Source organism: Aptenodytes patagonicus, chromosome 3, assembly GCF_965638725.1.
Source record: "Aptenodytes patagonicus chromosome 3, bAptPat1.pri.cur, whole genome shotgun sequence".
In the NCBI taxonomy this organism is placed as follows: Eukaryota; Metazoa; Chordata; class Aves; order Sphenisciformes; family Spheniscidae; genus Aptenodytes; species Aptenodytes patagonicus.
In genome coordinates this window covers 112,438,775-112,465,423 of record NC_134951.1, presented here as the reverse complement: position 1 = coordinate 112,465,423, position 26,649 = coordinate 112,438,775, and the positions used below count along the sequence as shown (strand labels likewise).

The following is a 26,649-nucleotide window of genomic DNA, read 5'->3' as shown; positions in this document are numbered from 1 at the left end:
AGCAATACTGGAAACCTCAGCTCCTCTCCCCCTGTGCGCGCACCTGGCACTGACTCACTCACTGCCGTTTTGGTCCTGCGGTTTGCCAGTGGGAGTTGCAGAAGGTGGGATGTGGCGATGAGGTAATCCCAATGGCGTGTGGCTACTGCGGCGGAGGGGGACTAGCCACCCACTCCAGCAGCATGAGTTGGCTATGCATGACATGGATGTGCCACCTAGATCTGGGTCCAGCCTGCTGCTGTGGTCACGGGGATTTTTTAACCTTGACTCTTGGTGGGAATGTGATACACCACCACGGGACCACACGTGGTCTTCTCCTGGAGAACGATATCCCTTCATGCAGTCTGAAAGCTTAGTCAACGTGCAACCAGGAATGCAGTTAATAGCAGGGAAATGCAGGCGGGTCACCAGGAGCAACGCTCCAGCTGTGAGATCTTCCAGGCCAAGGGACACGATGTAGTCCACAGAAGCAATGGCGTTTCCCTGGCTGAAATCACCCACAAACTAAGCACAAGCTCACAGCCCCGTGCTGGCCAGAGGCAGGCAAGGGGAACCACCACTGTTTCTCCAGCTCCAATTCCTCGGAGCACTGCAATTCCTCTTCATCTGAAACCATTCCACTGGTTGCAATTTAAAAAAAAAAAATCAATCCAGCAAACATTGCTAAGCAACTGGCTGTCAGTGCCACATCCCACCCCGCCGAAAGTATTTGCCCTCTCCATGACCTTCTGGCAAGGAGCTTGCTGCTCAGCCCTTGCCAGATTTTGTATATTCAGCTATTGTTGGCAAGTCCAGATGGTTGGCTGGATTAGCAAAGAAAACTCCAGGAAATCTTCTGCAACCATCCTGGTGAAAAACACCCCACAGAGAGGCTGTAAGGAGCAGCAGTCCCACATTCCGGGCACTAGGATCAGGACTACGAGGTGCTAGTCTCAGGGCATTACCGTGGTTTGCAGGTCTGTGAGTCTCAGTGCTGCTGCACGTTGTACAGAGGGGGTAATAGATGGAGAGCAAACACGCTGAAAACCTGGTTGGAGAGCAGAGCTAGCTGCTTGGGGCAACAACATCTGGCTGAGAGGCCGAAGGACAGCCTGCTTGTCCATGGGGACATGCTCAAGAGGTGGGTAAGACCCTCTCCAAAGTCTCTTTCCCCTCATGCGAACTTTCTTCAGGAATAGCAGCAGGGTAGGAGCACCTTGGCATGGCTCCTAGCATGGTGGTGCCCCTTGGTGTGGGGCCTGAGCTAGGATGCACCTTCCCCCAAGGTCAGCTGGAGAAGAATCGAGGTCTGACTCTTTGGGTTCACATTCATACAAGCAAGTCTGAGCACTTCCAGAATGGCTTGCACAAAGCAGCCTAAGCCAGGTTTGCCATCGAAACCAAGTCTCTCTCTAAGCACAGCCTCCGGCAGGTCACACAGCGTGAGCCCTAGGGGTTTCCCATCTCTCACGCTAGCCCAGTCTGCGGTACTCAGCTCTCCCCTCTGCAGGAGGGACCTCTCCTAGTCAACCCTATGATGGATTCTCTTTACATGTTCTTCCTGAACAGCCACCAGCAATTTCTCCCTGCTCTAAGAGCAGGCCATGCTCATCCACACTTTTCCACCCAGCTCCACTGGGCAATTCAGGACGTGCTCCCAGGTTGCAGAGTAGAGCCAGAGCATCGCCTGCGGCAGCCCCCTGAACACCTGTGCCATGAGCAAGGACTTCTTTCCGGAGAGGTCTTTGCAAACTCTGCACCTCCCTCTCCCCCTCGACCACCATGCCCGGATCCTTCTCCCTCCTCCATCCCACCCATCAGCGCCTCCCCCAGATCTCCCAGCAGCCCCATTTCCTCCATGGCAGCTCTAATGCTCGGCTAATAGTGCATCAACCGCAGCATTGTTCAGACATATTCAATAAATCAGAATCCAATTACCGGGTTAAGGAAATTGGAAGCAAATGCAATTAGCCCCAGCCCCTCCCACGTGCTGTGCCCTCGCTTCCTCCTTAATGAGAACTTTTCTTTCGCAGGAGCACTCAGCGCCGCATCTGCCCGCCCGGGAACAAGGTGGCTGCCACCGCACAGCGGGGGTACGGCAAGGGGGCAGCCAAGTCGATCTTCCCTTTTAATAGGGCAGATGGTTAATATCCCTGGCATTAATTCTCTCCAGGAATAGCACACTCGCTCTCTCCTCAGCTATAACAGGCGTCCATCAGGGCTGACAGCTCCTCTCCGGAGAAAGGAGCATCTGGTCCTTGCTACGAAAAGGAGCTAAAAGAATGAATAAATAAAAAAGCACATTGCTTGCTTAGGGCTGGAGAACTGGTGCTGTTTCAGCATTTCAGCCTAAAAGTGCTGCATTTGGACTGGAATAAGGGAAATTCAGAGTCGGGTCAGATGCCGGGATTTGAGTCACTGACCTGGGAGCAAGGTGCAGCCTGGGCAGCGTGGGCAGCAAGGTGCTGTGGTTGGGTCTGGCACAGGACTCCCACTGGAGCAGGGCTCCCCCCAAAAGGGGTCCCAGGAGAAGGCAGTAGAGGACAGCTGCTGCCAGTGGGCTGGGATGTAATGCCAGACACAGCTCCTCGGGAAGGGCTTGCACCAGCTGTAGGCTGGGGCCAGGCATACGCTGTGCCCTCAGAGGACAAGGAGGAAAACTGCATCGAGGGAACCTTGGGAGTATTTCCTACACCAGCGGGACACTCCAGCATCACTCCGTCCAGCAGACTAACAATTAACCCCACCGACCATCAACAACCTGCAGCCACGAAGGGCAGCTCTTCCCCGATGAGTTTGGAGTGGCGACCGGAGGGAGGCTACAGCTGCACTCAAGGCAAGCGGGGGTACACCAAAACTCCCACCCCGCCCTTCCCACACTAACAGCAGCAAGGGAGCACGGGTCCTGCAAGGCAACCCTTGCTGCAATCCTCCCTGCCTCCCTCAAGAGGTCCTCTGGGAGCCAAAGGATATTTTTGACCCTGATGGTGCTTAGCTTCCTCTCCCCCTCCCTCAGCAATAGTCCCTTACTCCCCACATTAACTCCTCTCTCTGCAGAGCAAAATAAGTGCTCAACAGTTATTTTATCCCCCTTGCACTGTCTCATTGCATCCTCTGCAAAGCAAGAGTTCCCAGCACCAGTGAAGACTTCGCCCATTCTGGAGATGCGCCCTCGCACACCCATTACTTTTCTGAAGGAAAAATAAAAGGCTTTTCCTTTCTTTCCCTATGGTCCTGGAATAATTTATACAGGTTTTAATTAATAGGTTTAGGACTGCCAGACATGCCAAGAAATCAAGCAAAACGAAAGATTCAATCCTAAAAATACAACCCAGGCAGAACCAATCCCAAGCGCACCCACTGGGCATGGGTGAAGGGCCCAGACCCACCTAGCATCCCAAAACCACAGCCCTGCAGAGGAACGGGACTATCCACCCATATAATGAAGCTTCGAGAGGAAGACCAGGAGAAATCGGGGGGGGAGGCAGAACCTGTGATGGCGGGTGTCACGGATGGCGCGGTCACTGGGGATCCTCTCGCTCTCCCGCTGGTTAAAGGCATGGAGCCGGTACGGGTCCTCGCCGCCCTTCCACCTCCGGGCGTTCAGGTACCTCCGCTCTTCAAACTGATCCCAAAGGTCGTCCCAGTCCACGTCCGAGCCCTGCGCGCACAAAGTCAGCCCCGTTAGAGAAAGGAGAGACTGGAGGACACCTGACCCCGCTCCAGAGGTCCTCCCGAGCCCCGCTGGAGGTCGGTCAGCCCTGCGGCACAGGCAAGCATCGCAAGAGCAGGCTAACAAGGAGCCTCATTAGGTCTTCAGGGTCTTTTTTTTTTCTTAGGTCTTGAAACAGCACGTCAAAGACAGCCTGCCAATTTGAATTTAAAATGACTAATTTGAAACCAAATTCAGGTCTCTGGTGGATCCCCCTCTCAAACAGCATGGTCTTGAGAAATATAAAAGCACAAAGGTCTTGTTAGGGTTTTAATTTCTCTCCAGCCAAAAAACAAAGGTATTTTACACCACATGCCCCATCGCCCCTGTAACCCTTCAGGCAGAAAAGAGCCATCAGACAGGAGCAATTTCATCAAGGACAATCCCACGTTTCCACAGCCATACCCTGGCCCCAGGGCCGGCTCCAGCAACGGGACCCTGGAAGAAGGGGGCTGTCATCCTCCCAGCCCAATTTTGGTCCATCTTTGCCACAAGAAGTCTCCCACCGAGGACTTCAGCCCTGCCACAGGGAGAAGAGCAGGCAAGCATGTGCCCGTGCGGTCCCCACCCCCCCAAAAAGGATGGAGGAGCTGCATTTCAGGGTTACCCGACAGCTCCGACAGCTCCGAAAACTGTCAGGGGGTTTAAGCATCCCTTAGTGGCTTGGTGCCATCAGGGGGTTTAAGCATCCCTCAGCAGCATGGTGCCGATAAGATCTCATCGTTACAGCAGCACAACCTCTTTGATCTCAGCCTACATGTAACACGGAGAGATGCAAACATTTACAGACATCTCAGCCCTAAAGAAAATTGTGATCTTATCCAATAATTGATCTTTTCTTCTTTTCTTTTTTTGTTCCCCTCCTCAGTTCACACCATCTCAAAGCCGATTTTGCCTGCTAATAGAGCAAAATGAAGCTTTTGAAATGGGTGATTTTTATCCCATAATTGATTTTACTCGCATCTGGCAGCACGTTTTCTCTAGTCCTAGGAAGGGGAGGAGGGAGCACCGGCTCCTGCACGTGAACAGTGGTAGGACCAAGCCGGGCGCCTCCAGGCACATGATGCCCCACACTGCCCTGGGACACAGTGACACGAGCAACCCCGAAAAGCCAACAGAGCTCAGGGATGGAGGGGTTTCCAGATACAGGGTCGTATTCATCCTCCCCCCGTGTGACCCCACGGCCTTCTCAGGAGCTCCTCCAGCACTTACCCTAGTGCAGGGGAGATCAGAAGAACCCCCTGAGCCACCACCCATACTGGGAGAAAGTTATTCAGGACCAGGAGAAAGCTATTCAAGGCTGGGAGAAAGTTATGAAACCAGTAAGGTCACTGCAGGAGGTTTACGAGGAGGATGTACGTAACCTGCCTGCGGGCTTTTGGGAGGATTGACGTATACAGGGTGATAAATATTGTTTATGTTTTTTCTAAGGCATCTTGCAAAACGTGATTTACCGCCGCAGTAAAAGATCAGGGAAAAGTGAGCCGATTCCACCGCGGAGCCACCGACAGCCTGACGTTTTTAAGATTTCATGATGACCCTGAGGGGCCTGGCACTGTTAAAAGAACTGCCACAGAGTTGCAGTCCCTAAATTTTAATGCTGTGAAAAAAAGAAAAAGTTGGGTTTATCAAACTTAATAAGAAGAGAAATGGCTTTTAAAAGCAGCCACATAGCACTTAAGGCTGTTGTGTGCGTGTGTGTGTGTGTGTGTGTATATATATATGTTAATGTCAATTAAACCAAACAGAATCATAGAATCATAGAATCATTAAGGTTGGAAAAGACCTCTAAGATCATCGAGTCCAACCGTCAACCCAACACCACCATGCCCACTAAACCATGTCCCTAACCGCCTCATCTACACGTCTTTTAAATACCTCCAGGGATGGGGACTCAAACACTTCCCTGGGCAGCCTGTTCCAATGTTTAACCACTCTCAGTAAGGAAGTTTTTCCTCACGTCCAATCTAAACCTCCCCTGGCACAACTTGAGGCCATTTCCTCTCGTCCTATCACTTGTTACTTGGGAGAAGAGACCGACCCCCACCTCGCTACAACCTCCTTTCAGGTAGTTGTAGAGAGCGATGAGGTCTCCCCTCAGCCTCCTTTTCTCCAGGCTAAACAACCCCAGTTCCCTCAGCCGCTCCTCGTAAGACTTGTTCTCCAGACCCCTCACCAGCCTCGCTGCCCTCCTCTGGACACGCTCCAGCACCCCAACGTCTTTCTTGTAGTGAGGGGCCCAAAACTGAACACACTATTCGAGGTGCGGCCTCACCAGGGCCGAGTACAGGGGCACGATCACTTCCCTACTCCTGCTGGCCACACTAGTTCTGATACAGGCCAGGATGCCATTGGCCTTCTTGGCTGCCTGGGCACACTGCCGGCTCATGTTCAGCCGGCTGTCGACCAGCACCCCCAGGTCCTTTTCCGCCAGGCAGCTTTCCAGCCACTCTTCCCCAAGCCTGTAGCGCTGCATGGGGTTGTTGTGGCTGAAGTGCAGGACCCGGCACTTGGCCTTGTTGAATCTCATACAGTTGGCCTCGGCCCATCGATCCAGCCTGTCCAGGTCCCTCTGCAGAGCCTTCCTACCCTCGAGCAGATCAACACTCCCGCCCAACTTGGTGTCATCTGCAAACTTACTGAGGGTGCACTCAATCCCCTCATCCAGATCATTGATAAAGATATTGAACAAGACCGGCCCCAAAACTGAGCCCTGGGGAACACCGCTCGTGAACGGCCGCCAACTGGATGTAACTCCATTCACCACAACGCTCTGGGCCCGACCGTCCAGCCAGTTTTTGACCCAGCGCAGAGTCCACCTGTCTAAGCCGTGAGCCGCCAGCTTCTCTAGGAGAATGCTGTGGGAGACGGTGTCAAAGGCCTTACTGAAGTCCAGGTAGACCACATCCACAGCCTTTCCCTCGTCCACTAGGCGGGTCACCTGGTCATAGAAGGAGATCAGGTTGGTCAAGCAGGACCTGCCTCTCATGAATCCGTGCTGGCTGGGCTTGGTCCCCTGGTTGTCCCACTCATGCCTTGTGAGCGCCCTCAAGATGAACCGCTCCATAATCTTCCCCGGCACCGAGGTCAGGCTGACAGGCCTGTAGTTCCCCGGATCCTCCTTCTGGCCCTTCTTGTAGATGGGCATCACATTGGCAAGCCTCCAGTCGTCCGGGACCTCCCCCATTAACCAGGACTGCTGATAAATGATGGAGTAGCTTGGCGAGCTCCTCCGCCAGCTCCCTCAGCACTCTCGGGTGGATCCCATCCGGCCCCATAGACTTGTGAGCATCCAGGTGGCGTAGCAGGTCATTGACTGCTTCCTCTTGGATTATGGGGGGTTCATCCTGCTCGCCGTCCCTGTCTTCCAGCTCAGGGGGCTGAGTACTCTGAGGATAACTGGTCTGCCTGTTAAAGACTGAGGCAAAGAGGGCATTAAGTACCTCAGCCCTTTCCTCATCCTCGGTGACTATGTTCCCCCCTGCATCCAATAAAGGATGGAGATTCTCCTTGGCTCTCTTCTTGTCATTAATATATTTGTAAAAACATTTTTTGTTGTCTCTAACAACAGCGGCCAGATTACGTTCTAGCTGGGCTTTTGCCTTTCTCGTTTCCTCTCTGCATGACCTAATGAGATCCCTGTACTCTCCTTGAGTCGCCTGCCCCTTCTTCCACAAGCGGTAAACTCTCCTTTTTTTCCTGAGTCCCAGCACGAGCTCCCCGTTCAGCCAGGCCGGTCGTCTTCCCCGCCCGTTCTTCTTATGGCATATGGGGACAGCCTGCTCCTGCGCCTTTAAGACTTCCTTCTTGAAGAATGTCCAGCCTTCCTGGACCCCTTTGCCCTTCAGGACTGTCTCCCAAGGGACTCTCTCAACCAGCGTCCTGAACAGGTCAAAGTCCGCCCTCTGGAAGTCCATGGTTGCGGTTTTGCTGGCCCCCTCCTTACTTCACCAAGAATCAGGAATTCTACCATTTCATGGTTGCTAAGCCCAAGACGGCCTCCGACCACCACATCTCCCACCAGTCTGTCTCTGTAAACAGCAGGTCGAGCGAGGCACCTCCCCTGGTAGGCTCACTTACCAGCTGTGTCAGGAAGTTGTCTTCCACACACTCCAGGAACCTCCTAGACTGTTTCCTCTCTGCCGTGTTGTATTTCCAGCAGACCTCCGGGACGTTGAAGTCCCCCACGAGAACAAGGGCTAGCGACTGTGAGACTTCTGCCAGCCGCTGGTAGAATGCTTCACCCGCCTCTTCATCCTGGTTGGGTGGTCTATAACAGACTCCCAGCAGGATATCTGCCTTGTTGACCTTCCCCCTCATCCTTACCCATAATAGTCTTGGACCAGCTGGAAGGGAAGCAGCCAGGCAAGCATCCGATGGCTCAAGCGGGAGGAATGGCGTGTTCCCACGGGCAGCCGTGGCTCCAGGAAAACGGGAGCTTCTGCACATGCTGCAAGGGCAGTGAGGCTCGGGCCAGGCCAGCAGAAGTAGGGGGTTGGCACACAGGAGGGTCTTGGTGCGTGCTTCGAGGTCTAGGATGGCATTTCCCCAGCGTCCATCTATCCCCGCTACTGTCCTGCTACTGGGGGATCCCAGCAGGAAATGGATACATGGACAGATACCAGTGCCTTATCCATGGCATTTGCTTCTCATCCTGCTGTCGTGGTTTAACCCCAGTCGGCAACCAACCACCACGCAGTCGCTCTCTCACCCTCCCCCCCACAGTGGGATGGGGGAGAGAATCGGAAAAGCAAAAGGAAGAAAACTGTCCTGGCTATGCTCCCTCCCAGCTCTTGTGCAACTCCTCACTTGCAGAGTATGGGAAGCTAAAAAGTCCTTGACTTAGTATAAACACTGCTTAGCAACAGCTAAAACATCGGTGTGTTATCACATTGTTCTCATGCTAAATCCAAAACGCAGCACTGTACCAGCTACTAGGAAGAAAATTAACTCTATCCCAGCCAAAACCAGGACACCTGCCCTGGATATATCTTGCATCCAAGGGTTGCATTCTTGGTTCCCACCGCAGTAAATAACTCATATCCCTGTGAAACCTCCACCTGAAAGACATCAGCCCACTTGGATTCACCCAGGCTCTCCTTTTTGGGTTGAAAACTATCAGTAGGATGGTTCCTACATATTGGTAGCTAAATACACATCTGAGAATGTGCTGGTTTTGGCTGGGATAGAGTTAATTTTCTGGGACAGCTGACCCCAACTGACCAAAAGGATATTCCATACCATATGATGTCATGCTCAGCATGTAAAGCTGGGGGAAGAAGAAGGAAGGGGGGGGACATTCGGAGTTACGGTGTTTGTCTTCCCAAGTAACCGTCACGCGTGATGGAGCCCTGCTTTCCTGGAGATGGCTGAACACCTGCCTGCCCATGGGAAGTAGGGAATGAATTCCTTGTTTTGCTTTGCTTGTGTGCAGGGCTTTTGCTTTCCCTGTTAAACTGTCTTTATCTCAACCCACGAGTTTTCCCACTTTTGCTCTTCCAATTCTCTCCCCCATCCCACCCGGGGGGGTAGTGAGTGAGTGGCTGCGTGGGGCTTAGTTGCCGGCTGGGGTTAAACCACGACAGAGGTCAAGAGCAGATAGATGTCAAATAGAGATTAAAGAGTTATTTTCACCACTACCTGGCCACAGAGCTTTAGTTATAAAACAAGCCCAGGGATTGGGTTAACTTTCTCAGCCAGAAGTAGATACCCGGGTTTGGTCATCTGCTTTCAATCCACATGTCCTGTCCAAATCTTCTGGTCGTTCCTCCACTTTCCATCCCGAGCTTCCCCCCAGGGTAACCAAAATCGGAGCGGGATGCTCAGACACACGCGTGCACCAACCTTTGCAAAAAAATACCTGCGCAAAGCAGTGAAGGAGAGGAAGGCAGCATCCTCGGATGAAAAGCTCCCAGCTACACGAGTGGTGGGAGGCAGGAGACCTCCCCAACCTGCATGCAGGGACTCGCCTGTTTCTCGGCGCCTGATCAGGGACGGGAAAAGCGAGTTAAAGCAGAAGGAGAAATCCCCTCTGCTCACCCAGGGACAGCACATCAGTTACAGGTTACTGGATAAGGTCTTCATTATAATATTTCCGCCATGTGTTATCACCTTTTCCTCACACCAGAATTCTGTCTTGGGGTTTATTTAACTGATGTGCAGAAATCTAAATTTAATTTATTATGATCTAACTCACTTTAGAAACCAAATTACCCTGCACTAGAAAAGGATCAAGTCAATACTCCACTTGCCTTTCTATTTATCTTCTACAGGGCTCCTCTCTCCAGGTTTCATATTCATTTTCTCTCATGTACTAGTAATAAATTTTCATTTTTTTTTCTTGGAATTAGGTAATTTCTCTTTCAACATTGCAGTTTAATGGCAGATATTAATTATAGGAAACACAGTCAATGCTTAAAAGAGTTCGAGACACTCAACGAGTCTGCAGGAAAGAGAGGAGAAAAATATCCAAGGGGTAGCCCACCGCTCTCGGCAAACAAGTGCCAGGGCCATCCCCGCCGCCCCTTCCTCTCCGGGAGGACACCATGTTGGGGGTGGGGTGTCCCCAGGGGGTCAACGAGAGGGACCCCCCCAGGCAAGGAGACATGGACAAAACTCATTGCAGAGAGGAGCTCCCATCTCACGCCAGCGCCCAGCCAAGAGCAGGGCTCGCCGAGAGCCTTCTCCTTTGCCAGCCCGCTAAAGGCACTCCCCCTAAAACCACCTGCTAGAAGCAACGCCCAAAACCACCCGCTGCCTCGCCGGCAAAGGGTTGCCGACTGACTGAGGTTAAACCACGACAAAGGGCAAACGGCAAACCCCCAGAGCAAGGACGGAGGCAGCTTTTCACTGCAACTATACATTAAAAATCGAGAGCCTCTCGGTGCAAAGATGTAATTCGTCATCTGCCTCTTAAATCAGGGCTCAGAAACAAAAAAAAAAAAGGGAAAAATTAATATTAAAAAAAAAAGAGTGGTGCTGCGGGGGAGAGCAGGTCATTAGCAGTAAAACTACAATTTTCTGGCAACTGCTAATGCCTTGTTTATGTGGATTTCTGCGAATATGACATTTTAATGGCATAATAATTGTGTGATTACAGTACAGCAGGGATTGCTGGAGCAGGAAGGAGGAACGAGCAACCCAGCCGGCTGCTGCTGTGGGCCTGCAGCGTCCCCACGGAATGCTCTGTCCCCTCCTGCCTGCACCCGCAGGCAGCCCCCAGCACCCCTCACCGGCACGGGAGGCCAGAGCAGGCTGGATGCCGGGCAGGGGGCCGGCGCATTGCGGCAGCACCTTGGCCGCAGTGAGGTGGCCCAGCGGGGAAGGGCATTTTGGATGAAAAGCCTGGCCCAAGTGGAGCCAGCGGTGACGGGGGATGGGCAGGTCGCACCGATCCCCAGGGCCAGCCTCCAGCTGCCCAAGAAGAAAAGGAGCGGGCAGCACGAGCCAAGAGTGAACTCTGATTCACTTTCTTCTTTCATGGCACTGTTTTAAAATTGAGAACTTAAGCCTTTGCTAAAATAAAAGCCGGTTTCCTCTTGGGGATGCTGAGTGTTGCCGTTAGACCGAGGTGAATTGGACCGGCACCATGCGCATCCTTTCAGGAGGCAGCAAACCCAAGCCAGCCCAGCAGGCGGGCAGAGCTGCCAGCGTTTGCCCAGGAGCCCCAGGTTTTGCCCAGGCAAAGGGGTTTTGCCTGTGCAGGTGCAATGATGACCGCAAGGGGGTCTGGCAGTCGCCAAATATGCCTCTATAGCCCTTTGGTCCCCCCGCACCCGGCTTTCCCTGGAAAATCTCATCCCTACATAATCCCTCACTGAGTACTCACAGCTGAGCCTCTGTCCTGCCTTTCCTGGGTCTCAGGCATTAAAAAAAAGGAGGGGAGGGGGAAATAAAAAAAAATACATCAGCCTAGCACAAGCTTCAGTGAACAAGCGAAAACTCCAGAAATTCGGATGCCCTGCGGCATGTCGCTGCCCGGCCATGCTTGGTCGCTCCTCTGTCTGTGGAGGGTTGGAGCACGCATGTGTGTTCGCCGCAGCTCGGGGGCACTGGAGGCCGAGGGCAATCTTTCAGCAGGAATTGCAACCAGGCATTATACAAATGAGATTTAAATGTCTCGCTGAAGCGCGGGACCCTTGCAAGCAGGAGGTTCAATTATAGAGCTGTTATCAGCCGAAGCACTAATGCCATCTGAAAGGATTATAATACTTCAAACAGGGTAGGGCTCATCCCTCCTTGTCCCCCGGTGCCAGCACATGCACTAAGAGGGACAGCAGCCCCAGAGGAGAAAGAAGCGGGGCAGCATCACACTGCCTCTGTCCTCTTCCCTGTCTCCCCGCACAGGCCAGATGGAGCATCAAGGTACAAGATCCTCCAGTCGAGCTTTGGTGTAGTTTTCCCGACACCAGAGCCCAGCAGCTTGGCTTAGCCCTGTGCACGCAGTGCTGTGCATCCCGATGGCCCCATCCCCAAGATACAAGGGGGAGACAGACACAGCACCACGGCCATGCCCCTTGCCCTGTCTGAAGAGTGCATGGCAGTGCCAAAATCAGGCTGTGCATCTCTGGAGAACAGGCTTCGTATCCATCCTGCAGCACATCCTCTGGTGCTATGGGTACCGCTCAGCAGCAAACTGGCACAGACCCTGAAAGGGTCACATCCCACACCTCCTTTCTCTTATCCCCCTTCCCCAAACTGCACAGCCCTCAAGCCAATCAAGCACAAAACTCAAGCGACTCCAGGCATTTGGAGGAGCCCACAGAAATCCCTATTTAAATGCTTGAAGTTAAGTACTTGCCTAAGTGTTTCATTGGCTCAGTGCCGCCTTCTCCAGCTTTGTGCTGACACCAACCATGCATCGGAAACGGAGATAGCTCTGGGCCCCGGCTATCATCTGCCCTTAATTAGTCTTCTGCCCCATGGGGATTTTAGCTCCAGTTCCTTTATTTGAGGGCTGTGAAGCTCTTCTTCCTCTCGCACCTGTACCTGGGCACAACACCCAGGTGCACCTTGGTGGCAGCTCCTCCGGGACCCTGCGGAGATGCACAGCAGACCCATGTCTGCCAGGATCCCACCCTGCCCCAAGGAGGACTGGCATCTCCCACTGCTTGGAGGTGATTTACTGCCTTGCAAGGGAGACTTGCAGATCTGAGTCTGCTCTGACCCCACTTGCTGGAGGAAGAAAGAACAACAACAACAACAAAATCAAATAAAATATTAATATTGATACCTAATTAAAGCAAAGCACTTCTCCAGCAAAGCCTGTCCTGCAGCTGGGGTCCCTGGAGAAGCTCTGAGCATTCACCATTAAGCTTCTCACTGCCAATGACCTTTCCCATCTCGTGCACATGCAACAGGCACGCTGCTCCATCTTCAAAGGACGGAGCATTGTCTCCTCCTCTGCTAGCTCGGCAGGGAACACGAGTCCCTGAGGACCTTCCAGCAAGTGTCCCACTTTCCCACTTGGCCCTGAGGCCAAGGCCATGCTATCACCACCCTTGATACCCTCCCTGCCCACTGCCCAGTTTCCTTTACCTGTCTCTCTCCAACCCACCCTCTAATGCCCACTCCTGCACGGGCAGTGTCTGGATCTCTCCGGTGTTGCACACACACATTTACGCAATTAAGACACTTACTGCCTCAGGCAACAGGACTGACAAGGGCTGGAAAGTGGCCATGGAAGAAGACGTGACCTTCAAGAACTGGAAGAAGACTTGACCTTCAGGAACTAGGGCTGCAACCACTGCCTAGATGGAAACATCCCCATTCAGGCTCTGGAGAAGGCTCTCCAGTGTCTTCCTCTGAGTGTTCCCATGCTCAGTCAGCATCAGCACAGGCTGTTGGCAGCTGATTCAGTGCAGGAGCTGTTCCAGGCTAGGGCAGCTGGGACATTGTTAAGTCAATCACAGCTAGAACCAGCTCTTTGTGTATCTTCTAGTCTGTATCTGTGGTAAACAATATACAGGGTCCAAAACACCCTCCAGAGGTTTAAACCTGCTAAAGTCTCCAGCCCAACACAACGGCATGAAAAGCCGCCAGAGAATTATTGACGCTTTTTCCAGTAAGGGCACCAAAGCTTTAATTTTAAAATGGATGGCGAGGGCAGCCACCAAAATGGGGAATTTATTTGCAAATCAGGAGCAGGGGACTCCGAGTTGCAAGGAGGGAAAGATGACAGATTCATTGCTTTGATGAAAGGCCAAATTTTGTTTCCAGGGCTTCCCTTAGGAGAAAGCAAGTCAGCTCAGAGTTCACACCACGCTTATCAGCAAGCACTTGCCACGCCGGCAGCGGTCCCAGGTTAAAATACACCCCCACCTCCCGCAAGCAGCCTGGGCCTGAGCTTCACGCGTGGATGATGCTCCTATCCGCTGGCTGTAGCATCAGGCCACCGTCCTGCCTCCGCAGGGGGAGAGGCAATGCACACTGCCAGCCAGCATCGCATGCCCCAGCCAGATCCCAAGGAATCCCCGTGGTGACCTCCATCGCCTCCAACATGCTGAGGAACCTCCTGCCTCCCTGTGATGATGGAGAGGAGTGCAGGATCCAGGCCACTGACTTCGAGAAATAACATCCAGCTACAAAATTCCCTGTGTTCCCACTTGGAAAGATGCTCTTCCTTCTTGGACCCCCAAAATCAGGTGCGTGCACGTGGCCATACAGAAGCGCTTTGCTGCGTAAAGAACACAGACTTTAATTCTTTAAAATAATAAATTAGTCCATAGGATAGCCTGACACATGAAGACAAATCCCATATAATTAAAAAGGAAAGGAAGCCGATTATATCCTCCTGGAGACTACTGCTGCCTGCTTCTGTTTTATTTATACGTTACACTGTATAATGAGCTGAATATTTAGGGGGTCAGCACAAACCAAGCTGCTGACTGGAGAAAAGAGAAGACCCAGCTCTGTCTGTGCTGGGAGCCAAGTAGGAGGATGGAGAGGATTTTTGGTCATCGCCTCCTCCCCCTGCCCACAGCTCCCCTGAGATGCTGTGGGAGTGCTCAGATCAACTGCTCACACTCATCTGCTTGTGCTTGGGCTGCATCAGTCTTCCCAAGCTTCCATCAAAAAAGGTCTGAGGTCCCCCACAAACCCCTGAGAAAGGATGAGCAAGGTCAGCCCGAGCCTGTGGGCACCTGCAGACTCTTCTAATGGGTCTGCAAACAGTAATTTTGGACAGCAAACAAGACCAAACAGGTTTTTAAGAGTCTACAAGAGAGTCTCTGCTTCCACTGAGAACTTTTATTATTTTAAGATTTCAGGTTTGAAAAAACCTGAAAAGGTGGAAAACCACTGGTCCAGCAGCAGCTCTGCTCCGTGGTGAGCCCCCCAGGTTGATGGCAATAGTCCCCCACCGGTGCCCCCACTGCCGCTCCCACCAGCGGTGGGACACCCGCAGCTCCCCTGGGCCCTCTCCATCCTTCGCTGACGCCAGCTCCCCTGAGCGACTTTGCCCCCTGCCAGAGGGGGTCCCCTCAGCACCCCACTCCAGGCTTGCCGGGGTGTCAGGAGATGGCAGAGAGCATCTTTGAGACCGTTGTGCCGTGTTAACTGGAGCACCAGGGGCAGCCCCTCCATGGCCCGTTGCCACTGCTCAGTGCCACTGTCTGCTGGCAGCACAGCGTGGGCGAGCCTGAGAGCTGCTCCCCTGAAGGTCGGTGGCAATTACACGGGGCGCTAACTGGGAAAGAAAGGAAGGCAGCCTCCCGTGTATCCCCCATGCCAGACAGGTTCAGCTCATTCCCAGGATCATCAGAGGTCAGACACATTTGAGAAGAGCCCAGACCCACAGCGGGTAAATAGAGTGGCGAAAGGGAGCTCCTGTGTGGACAGTGTTTTGTTTTCCTTCTGTGCCTTTTCAGGACGGACATGAGCTGCTTCCCAGCCATGAAGGTCAAACCAGCTTTCCCAGGCTTCAGCAGGAGCAGCAGATGATTTAGTACTTGGGCGCCCATAGCTGCACTTGGCCTCCAGCTGAGCTTTGCTCATCCTTCTGCTTAAAAGCCAAAGCTCCTACCGAACCACAGAGCTTGAGCGTCTCGGAGGTCAAAGAAGGTCTCCCCCTTCCCCATGGAGCTGCGGGTCCCACGTGCCGGAGGACAGCCCGGGATGGGGTACATCGGGGGAAAAGGGAGGGGGAAAGGGGAGCAGGGAGGGAAGGGTAAAAGAGCCAGCAGCTGGAGTCCTGCTCTGAACCCAGCCCTTTAGAAAGCAGGCGGCTAATCCGAACCGCACCTCCCGAGCAAGGAAGGGATCGTGTTGTTAATACACTCGGCATCCTCGACCTGACGCGGCCTTTTCACAGCAGCAAAGCCAGGGGTAATCCATCTGGTAATTGCTTCCATGGGGATCTTTACACAGCTTTAGAAACTAATGCTACTATCCTTCCCTCAGCCGCCGCCCTTCCAAACCAAGCAGCAACAAGGGGTGATGGATAACAGCAGCGTATTAACATGAAGGGAAAAGTGTCTCTAAGGGAGGGAAAGTTCAGCCTTTATTTTACCTTGGTTTATTCTTACAGGGGGAAAAAAACACAGAGATTAGGAAAATAGATATTAAAGCAAAATAAAATAATTGCAAAGACAGAAGGCAGTTGTATGCATGGCTTTAGTTGTCTTCAGTAAGCCACCAGCCTGCTTCTCCCCCTCCCTCTGTCAGCTAACTGCTTTTGAGGAACAGAGCAGAGGAGGTGCAAGTGGGCACCAAGGCACAACCTGCTCCAAGGAAGGAGCTCAGCAAGGACAAGAAATGCCATCAGTCAAAACTCCACACTCCTGCACTCAATTTCCAGCTCTGGAAAAGCCCTGGACTCCCCCCCAGCCATGCCTCGGTTTCCCTGCTCCTACAATTAACTCACAAGGCTCCCGCTTGGTGGGAGGCTCCCCAGAGAGCATCACCTGTGCTGAGCAGCTCCAGCACAAGGGCTTTTTTTCTCTTCCCATCTCTCACTCTTTGCAGAGTGGGAAGAGTGGAGGAAACCCATTGCTGGTGACTAACCAAGATGCCCCAAGCCCTCTCAGAGAGCTTTCCTGGCAGATGCGCACCATGCAGTGATGTGCTGCGGGCCAGCCCAGCCCAAACCATGCCAAGCAGCTACCCTGGTACTGGCAGAGAAAATCTTGGTCAGAGCACGACCTCTCCAACGTATTTAAAAGCACCACCAGAATAGGGCTGCCCTACCTCGCATCGAGAGGATGGAGGAGCCAGGGGCAGGTTTTCTGCAGATGGCAGGGGCAGAGCGGGCTGTGGGGTACCGACCCGTGGGGCATCCTGCAAATCCTCAGTGCACAGCCAGAGCACGGGACCCGCTGGTGCCCGCCTGTCAGATGCCATCCCACCAATGAAAAGCACCAGGGCTTCAATGTGACCCACCTCCTCATCTCACACACACACATTTTGCAGAAATGCAGGTGTTTCTATAACCTGGAGCTTGTCCTCAACACACCAGTTGAGGGAGATGAAGCTCAGGTCACAGCAACGATGCTCCAGGGCGTATGTACTACCCAGCCGCCAGCCCACCCCCCCCCAACTCTCCTCAAGGAGAAGTTAGATATAAAACATTTGTGACAGCAAGAACTGATCTAAACCTTTGATCCTTAGGTACCTGCTGCTGGAGTGTCTGCGAGATCCCGGGCCTGGGCGCAACATGACTGACAGCACCAGAGATACAGCAGCATAATTTAGAGCGTTAGTGTCAGCCCAAGCTTCTCCTATCTCAGCTCAGTAATAGGAATAAAAAAAACCAACCCTGGCTAGTGAGAAATGCACCATAGCAAAGTATAGTGAGTTAGAAAATAAATAAGCCTGTTGAGGAAGGATTGTGGGTCCCTGCCGTCCGCAAGTGCAGGCACTGCAGGAGCCTCAAGAAAGTGCTGCACCTTGGGATGACGCAGGCTTAGCTGGGGATGGAGAGACCAGAGGCAGGGCACGGCTGGTGTGACCTGGCCGGGCAGATCACAGGCAGATCTCCAGGCTCTGGCTGCCTTTCAGCAGCGCAGCACTGCTGCTCGCACAAGCAAACCCTGAGCAGAGCTGCGGCCAGGCATGGGAGCAGGGGCATGGGACACGCTAGGTCCATGCAGCAGGGGCAGCCCAAGGACAACACAGTGCTGGCAGCAGGGGCCAAAGCTCATACCGAGGCCTGAGCAATATTTTAGGGTAAATTTGCCCCAAAAATCATCCCCACAGGGAGAGAAGAGACGGTGCTGGGAAAAAAAATCACAGCTTCTTCTGGAGCAAAGACCCCCTTCTGCCACTGCAAAAGCCACCTGCTTCCCTTGAGGGACAGGCTGAAGCAGCATTATCCTTCCCAAAAAGAGAAGCGGGCAAACAAGCATGGAGACGCACACCCCACCGCCCCCTCCTGCTGTGCTCATGCGAAGGCACGAGCACAGCTCCCCATACTGGTAGGAAGATCAGAGATGCCAGAAGGAAACAGAAGGAGGGTGGGGAAAAAAAAACCCACAAAAAAACAACCAAAGCTGTAATTGGGCTTGTAGCAGATGACATCTGTAATCTGGAGGACAGCTGTGTTACCACCAAGGGCCCATCACCGGAGCTCTCACACCCGGGAGGACGCCAGTTCAAAAAGCACTATGTCACAGCCCGGAGACACAGAACAACCTTCCCTTCCCCCTTTCCCTAACGCATTGGCAACATCTGATCAATATTTCTGCACATCTCTAGAAGCCAAAAAAAAAAAAAATTTAAAAAAAACCCACTCAAAATAAAAATGAAAACCAAACCCACTGCTAAGTCACCTGATACAGCAACCTCAAAACACCTCCTGAGAGCATGGAGATCTGGATGGAAACCAGCAACCAGGCACCGAGCTTTGGTGTTATTATCGGAAAAAAAATAAAATCTGCGTTTGGCACTGATTCTCTCTCACACATACACACTCGTTCCACTGCAATAAGGAAAAGAGGATTTTTGGAGTCATCAGTCGTGAAAACGTAGCATGGAAGTCTTGATGGGCAGCTCCTGCTTGGGCATGCACCAGCCCCCTTGGCTGATGCAGGAAGACATTTTCTCTGCTGCGGCAAGGCAGTACGGCTAACGGCTCCCGGCACACTCCTGCCCGGCTCCACCACAACTCCGCACACCATGGCTAACCCACGCCCGGAGGCAGCGAGCCTTGCCACGTACCTCAACGCATCAAACCCCAAAACCTCATCCTCTTCAATGCAGACAGCAAAGCGCTCCTGTAGGTGGTATTTTGTATTAGTGCACGATGTGAGGAGGCACCATGCATGTGGGCAAGCAGAGTGAGCGTGATACATGCCAGCAGCAGGGCTCAAATCAAGGCAGCAATAAGCCCCCCTAAATCTGTTGGCTCTTGATGCTTTGGCAGCGTTGGGCTTGAAGGGGCGTGGTAGCTGCAGGCATGGTACAGCTTCTCATAGTGCGGTTGGGTGGCAAGTCAACACATACTCCATTCATCGGCCATAGCAGCACGGAGATGTCACCGCCAAAGGCTTGCCCACCTGTCTACCAGAAACAAGTTGACAGGCAACACCTCCAGGACCTCCAAACTCAGAGTGTCACGCACCGAAACAGCCTCATGCTCTCTTGAAGAAAGAACATTTCGCGCCGAGTGAACACGTTAGCTCCACCAGAAGCTGTGCAATACCTACTGAAGGCGAAGGTCCCTCCTCTCAGAAAGCCGCAGTGGGGAGAGAAGTGCCCCACACGACACAAGGAGCAGAGAGCAGAGGCTGGACCCACTTTTAGGCAGCCCCACTGCCCAGCGGGGCCACAGCCCATCCCGCATGCCTTTGATCTCCCTTGCTCCCGCAGCGACACGCTCCCCTTGCCGGCAGCGCTGCATTAAGGATTAGGTGGGATCAGACGCAGGATAATACAAATGAGGTCGCGTTTGCTGCTGACAGTAGCTGCAAAGAAATGAGGAGCCAGTCTTCCCAGCCAGAGGGAAATTAAATAGCAGAAACTTTTCTGCCCACAGGTTTGGATATACCACTACAGCGCCCGATGGCCCACAGCTACAGGGGGAAGGGACTCCCCTTGCAGAGGAGCCACATCTCCAGCCAGACTTCTCGGTGGAAACCAGGGGAGGTGGGAGTGGATGCAGCAGGGAGGCTCTCCACAGCCGGAGTGAAGTCTGTCGCACCACCCCTGCACAGGTCTGCATAACTGGAGATGAAACAAAACCCTTTTGTTGCCTGGATGGTCCTGAAAGCACGTGGAGTCGAGCCCCAAATTGGTGATGCTGTTTCCCTTAATGCTGGGCACCCACTGGCTCATTTATCCACCCTCACATCCTCCTACATCCCTCAGCAGCTCTCTCCTCCCAGCCACAGGCATGCTTCTTCCTCCCCTTGCTCCCCAAGCCCTTGGCACCAGCCACGGCGTGCCTTCAGAGGGGAGAAGATGGCGATACAAAGAGCTCAGGGGTATGTTCAGGCATTGATAGGCACACCACAGCAAGCAAAAACCACACCATCTCGTGGAAGGAAAGGGGAGGAGCAGAAACCCTGTAGATGGAGAAGACCTGCTGAGGAGCAGACGTGCTACTCCACTGACCCTTCCCGAAAACACAACAGTCAATGCAGACATCCTACCAGCTGTGGGGCAGGCAGGCTTGAGCATCTCGACCAGCACTGGTCCTGATGGCTCTAAAAAAATCCCACCTGACCGCTTTTGTATTTGATTTACTGCTTGTAAAGGCACCTCCAGAGGCCAAGCTCCAGCTGAGCATCACAAGCTCCAGCTGAGTGTTTTCATACTCTTTCTGCCCTCATTGGAGCCCAAAAGAGAAGAAGCTCTCATGAGACACAAAGTGCTCTGGACACACCACCGCAGGCTCCCAGCTCTGAGCTGGATGACCTGCCACCGGCTCATGCACAGCCCCAGGAAAGGCAGGGATGCAGAGCCCCAGCTGCAACGCCCGCCGCAGCCCTAGCAAGCCTGCGCGCAGGTGGTGACGGGACTGGTCCTTCTGCAGCCGGCAGCATATGCTGCTGCTGCCCACATCAACGCAGATGCCTGGAGAGACGCACCAGAAATAACTGGTTACACAAGCCAAGACTTTTTCTCCTATGCAGGCAACGAGAGTTTTAATCCCAAACTACTGGGTACAGCTGAGCATTTGAATGCATCCCTCCTTTTTGCAGCGGAAGGAAAAGCATCTCAAGGGCAACGAAAGGGACCTAAAAAAGTGCCGAGACAAAAGGCAGCCAGCGGGAGGTACCGGTGGCTTGTGACAGCTAGGCTGGTGAATGTCTGTATGGCAGAGTTTCTGCTCTTGGTCTGCCAGCGACCTTTATGTCTGCTCTAAAATAGAGGCAAAAATGCTCACTTAGAGTCTCATGCTGAATTAATCGTTGCAAAGTGCTCTACAGTTCAGCAACAAGAGGTCGGAAGGCAGCACTACGTACGATCATAGCCGTACTCAGCGAGACTAATGGTCTGTGCTGTGCTACGGTCCCCGGTAAGCTGTCTCTAACACTGTTTAATGCTTCAGAGGAGGATGCATGGCAGCCCCGGCAGCAGGGGTGCACCCTCCTCCCTGCCCCGGATGGGCACCGGCAGCATCTGCCCAGCTCCCTGCCTCGGCCGGGGGTCTCATCCCAGCCAGGCACAGCTGCTGCAGTTGTACCCCGTTGTACGGCCCAGCTCTGAAACCAAGCTGGGGAACGTGGCCTTCAGAGGAGCCCGGAAAAAGAAAGGAAAAGAAAAAAAAAAAAAAAATCGAGCGATACTAAAGGAAACAAGTTATTTTAAAAGGCTTCCTCCTCTCTGCCAACTTCTGACCTGCTCCCGGGCGCTTTGCCCAGCAAGCAGCATCAGGCAGGGTGAGGAGCAGGCAGGGCAGAGTGCAGGCAGGGCATGCACGGCAGCGCCTGTCCAGGGGTTGGTATTTCCTGGTTGAAGCCACGGCGCAGACCCAGTGCGGCATAACGCAGCCGGCCAAAGCCGCGCAGAGCGGCAGGGGAGGGGTGAGGGTTTTGGTCTCCATCCGGCCCCATGGCAGACTTCCCTCCTGCCCAGGTGGAAAGGAGCAGCATGCCCACAGCTCCCTCCCTGCCGAACCGCTCATTCCCACGCCCAGCCCCAGCCTTCCACAGCCCGGTTTTCTTACAGGGATGTGGTAAATTAAATATATCAGTGTATATGCATACCTATGCATGCACACCATGTTTTTCCTGCTCATTTACACACCATTCCCTGCAAAGAGCCTCCAAGCTGAACTGCTACAGCTGCCGCGGGGATGCTCTGGGGGCATGGAGCGGGAAATCTGGCCCCTGGGGATCACGGTGACAGCCACGCACAGAAGGGCTGCTCAGAAAGGCAGCGGTGCCGGGTCATGTCTGCCTAAATACTCCATCTCTGATGGGAGTCTCGACAGCAAAGACCTGGGGAAAACTATGGGTGAGTGAGCACAGGGACACCTCTCTGAGCACCCTGCTGCTGCCAGCACACTCCCATCTTCACGTTTAACACCTGCACGGACCTTTCTCCCACACGTCTGCCCAGTCACTGCTGAACCCATGCAGGCTTTCAGTAACTAGAAGATGCTGTCGCAACCTTGCGTCCATCCGCATTGAACTTGCCCCCTGACAGCTTCCTTTGATGACCCCAGCTTTTGTCTGGGAAAGACGGGAGGTATTTCCTATCCACCCTTTCTTGGCCATTAACTATCTTACAGATCTCCAACACAGTCCACGCTCCTCCATCCCAGGTTAAGCAGCCCAAGCCTGCTTCTCACAGAGAAGCCATCCCAAAGCCTCAATCGCCCCATGTCCCCCGTCTGCACCATTTCCAGTTGTACAGCCCTCTCTCCGAGTTGGCAGGGAGCAAATAACAGGCAGGATTCACCGGGGATTCACGTGGCAGCACCCTGCTTGCCCTCGCCCCTCGCCCACCTACGGTTCACCAGCAACGCAACCGACCTGCCCACCGTGCTCCAGCCCTCGGTGCTTGCTATGAGGCCGGCTGCGCTCCCTGAGCATCACCCACCTCCGCCGGCAGCATGGTAAAACCCAAGCACAAGTCACGCAGGAGAGGCTGTTCAGCAGTCCTGTCCTCTGCCTTGCTACTTAAATATGTACAAAAAGACAAGCAGCAAAAGCCTCATTATTCTAAAATATGAGTCCAGGATGCTAAAAGGCACAGGGTTTATGGGAGCAAGGCACATCAGGACAAGATGTTCTTCCCCATCAAGATGAGAAACAAAACCATAAGGCATTTGGGGGGGGGGCTCTGCTATTTCCAGCGCCACGGCTGAGCTCCAGCAGGCTCACTTTGGCTTATCCCTCACCCCCTGCCCAGCACCAGCGATGCCGAACGGGAATGGGCAGCCAGCACTACTGGAGCAGGGCTCTGCCGTCGGCACCAGGCTAATCCCACTATCCACTGACTTTCCGAGACAAAAGTGGTGAACACAGGGAATAAAATTAAAATTCTTCTTCGTGCTTCGATTTAACATTTTATCTGTATCGGAAGCAGCAGGGAAAACACGTGGGAAATGTGAAGCGAGTAACCGCTCCCGCTCAATAGCGGGAGAAGCCAGAAAAAACACTAGGGCACGTAGGGCGAGCTCTGCGAGGTTCATTTTAAAATGTTCCCTCCGCCAACACGGATAAATATTTGAGCAAAAAATATTACAGAAAAATTCAGTTGACTCACGAAGAACAAGCATGTTAAATATAGAAAATAAATTAAATAATTAAAGGGCAAAAGAAATGGGATTTTAGCCCTCCTTTGAGCATAATTTTCATTACAGCCTTACACGGGGAGCTGCCAAGCTGCTTTTAACCCTTGGAGTGGGTGAAGCTGGTGGCAAAGCGAGTTTTCGCCATGCTCCTGGGCCATATTTCCCCCCGTTGGGAAGCACAGAGCAGTGGGGCTGGTGCGGGGCAATCCTCTCGGCCACTGCCCCATGCCCCCGGGGCACAACACAGCCTCACCCAGGGCTCCCCATCCCTTCTCCACATCCTGATGGGGCAGCTGAAGTGCAGAGACAGTAACTGCTTTGCCCATTGTGGTCCAGAAACTCTCCATGGGACGTAAACCCACCGGGAATGTGCTATAAGCTGTTAGCCCAACCGCTGGGCTCTCCCAGAGCTGCAGGTATATGTGGCAGGGTACAGTCCAATTCAAGCTTAAAAAAAAAAATTAAAAAAATAATCCCAGCTCCAAATAGACTCAAAGATCTTGGGACAGGCTGAAATTTAGGCTACAGATGTTACGGCCAGATCCTGTTATTGCCAGGAGCCAAGCCCTGCAATTTAAAGGTGCCCTGGCACTAACCCACCCCAAACGCGGCTCCTGGCCTCTGCTACACTCATAAATTACACAAGGCAAAAAGGGCAAGCTCAGAGCATCTGCACCGCTTTTGAGAACTCAGCACTGACCTGGCTTACCAAGGCTTCTACCCATCCCCAGGCAGAGCAGGGGAGCTCCTCACTCAGACCGGCACATCAGAGCCACGTGCTCCTCCGCTCCCAGAAACTATTCCCCAGTATTAAGGCAGGCAAAACTCATGGCAAGGCTGTGCTGGCAGGTGCCTGCTGTGGCTGGGGGAACAGCAAGGCTGTTGGTCACACATCACCATCCATCCCGACGGCTCTCTCCTTCCACAGCCTGCAAGATGCAGTGAGTGAAGGACGCGAGCAGTAGGATAAGAGCTAGGGAGAGGATAAGCTCAAAGCCAGGCTCTTTCTCTAACACCCCTCCCCTTTCTTCCACCACCACCCCCCTCAAAAAATGGTCCTTTCCTCTTTCTGGAGTGACATCCTCAGAGTCTCCGCTGCCTCGATGCAGGGGCAACCTGGGCAGCCCACAGAGCTGAAACAGGAGAAATGACTTGAAGACACATTTCTGTGTCTGTGATCAGGAGGCTGAAAAACAGCGGCATCAACTCCCTAAATAACACGCAGTGTCTGAGGCTACACCACTGATCTCGGCAACAGCCCCCTCCCTCTCAAGCTACAGGAAACCTATATATAGGAGAACATACATATATATATATATATATGACTTTCATATTATTTTGCCTTTTCTAAACAGTCCAATAAAGCATCACGGATTCGCTTTTCCCAAGCAGGAGACTGACATGCCCATGGCTAAGCAGTGTCCCCCGCCCACTGTGCCACACTCCGTCTCTAGCCCTGGGTGCCTCCTCTTCTCTGCCAGTGCTGCTGGAAGTTGCGGAGAGGAGGATTAAATTGCTATGCCAAACTAACTGAATCAGATCCAAAATATTCCTAATCTTCGTCGGGCCACCCTCTTTGTATTTATCCCGGCATCAGCTCTACAGGGATGGAAGAGAGAAGTACATGCCTAGGGCTGCCGGGCCACAAAAGGCGCAGCCCAAGCGGCAGGGACGAATTCAAACAGTGAATAACAGGGTTGTGGTTAATGGTTTGCAAACATTTTACGAACGGGCTTGCATCTTCCTCGGTCGTGAGCAATGCCTGTTGCTCACAACGGGCTCTGCATCCCTGTCGGAGCCACCAGAGCTACCGATGTCCCCTTCAATACGTCCATAACGTACCGCAATTGAAGCAAGACCGCGGGGAAGACGAGGCGATGCCGGGTGGCAATAGTCAGTTCCCTCTAGGGGGGTGTGAAGCATCGGGATGCCACTCTGCACCCCAAGGCACATCAACTGCTGCAGGTGCCCCCTAAAGCATCCCCTTGGCTCCCGGGGTAGCCATATTCAATCTGAAGCACCAAATTTGCCCACTCTTCCCCAGGCTGTAGAGTGACCCTTAGAAAACCTAGTAATACTGTAAGTGTTAGTCTGTTGCTTCTCCTGCCTCGTTTTAAATGTGTGCGGCTCAGTTTTGGTTTTAATTGCAAAGTCCCCACATCCTGCAAACCAAATGTAGCTGGAATTGAAATTGAAAAGTAAAACCACCTATCAATGAAAATCAAAGCACTGCACTGCCAAAACCGAGTGAGATGCACAAAGCAGGGAGCTTAAATAGGGAGGGGAAAAAAATGGAAATTACATTAATAGCATAATTTCATTCGTAATAATGTGAGAGAGACTGGTAATGACACTGGAAGGTGAGCTATCCTCGGCCCAAGGAGACGTGGCTATTTATGAAACCGTCTGGCTGTCAGCCGCTCAAACGCCGCACGAAGGTAAAGTGTAAATGGCCGCTGCATCACGTTGCTGTGCCAGCTGCGGTCAGGCTACAGCCAGGCTGGCAGCAGCCCTCTGGGCAGGGAGAGGATGCTCTGTCCTCCACCTGGCAGGAGGGGAGGCGAAAAAAATCCAGAAGTCGTCTGCGTTATGGGGAGGAGTAGCAGTCTGCAGTTTAGAGGTTGGTTTTTTTCATTGTATGTAACTTTTTTATTTAGGAAGAGGTTTACAAATCATTGCCTTCTCAAAAGCAGGCACGAAGTAACGGCTACAGGAGAGTATTTCTTTGCTTTTAAGAAAGCATTACACAAAAATGATCAGATCTATTTAATGGGCTGTTGAAACAGTGTAATGCCAGCCTCCTATGTTATCCTGGTTCCTAATGATTTTATTAACCAAAGAGCTGGAAGGAGATCAACTTGGCATTCCTGGTCTCTGCAATTATATTCTGCTCAGACACAAACAGGAACTATAGCTGAACAGCAACAGGTAGGATGATATTTAATGCCCACCTCCATACCTCGACATTGTCTGGTTTGAAATAAAGTCCTCGTGCCATTTACTGGCAGTGAAACTAATAGGATTCTGTAAAAATCAATCCATAAACGCACAGACGCTAAAATGAATGGTTTCCTTTCTGTTCCGTTTACGGGAGGGCTCTTTTATGGATATCTATATGCTGGCGTAAAAATTTCAGGAACAACTTTCTAAGTCTTCATTAAATTCAAGGGGACTTTTGTAGAGAAGACTGCTTTAAAAGAAACTGCTATTTCACACCGTGGCTCGTTATTACCCACAAACCTAAAAAAGCAACGCTCGCTCGTGAGAGCTGCCCCAA

General features: G+C 52.7%; 1 protein-coding gene across 2 annotated transcripts in view; it reads right to left on the bottom strand.

Annotated features, from left to right (window-relative positions):
• GALNT14 (polypeptide N-acetylgalactosaminyltransferase 14) overlaps positions 1 to 26,649 on the bottom strand; it is a 105,019-nt gene that overhangs the window by 60,182 nt on the left and 18,188 nt on the right. For both annotated transcript variants that reach the window (XM_076334713.1, XM_076334715.1), the window contains exon 2: positions 3,471 to 3,640. In XM_076334713.1, coding sequence (XP_076190828.1) covers positions 3,471 to 3,640 — 170 coding nt within the window. The remainder of the gene's footprint in view (positions 1 to 3,470; positions 3,641 to 26,649) is intronic.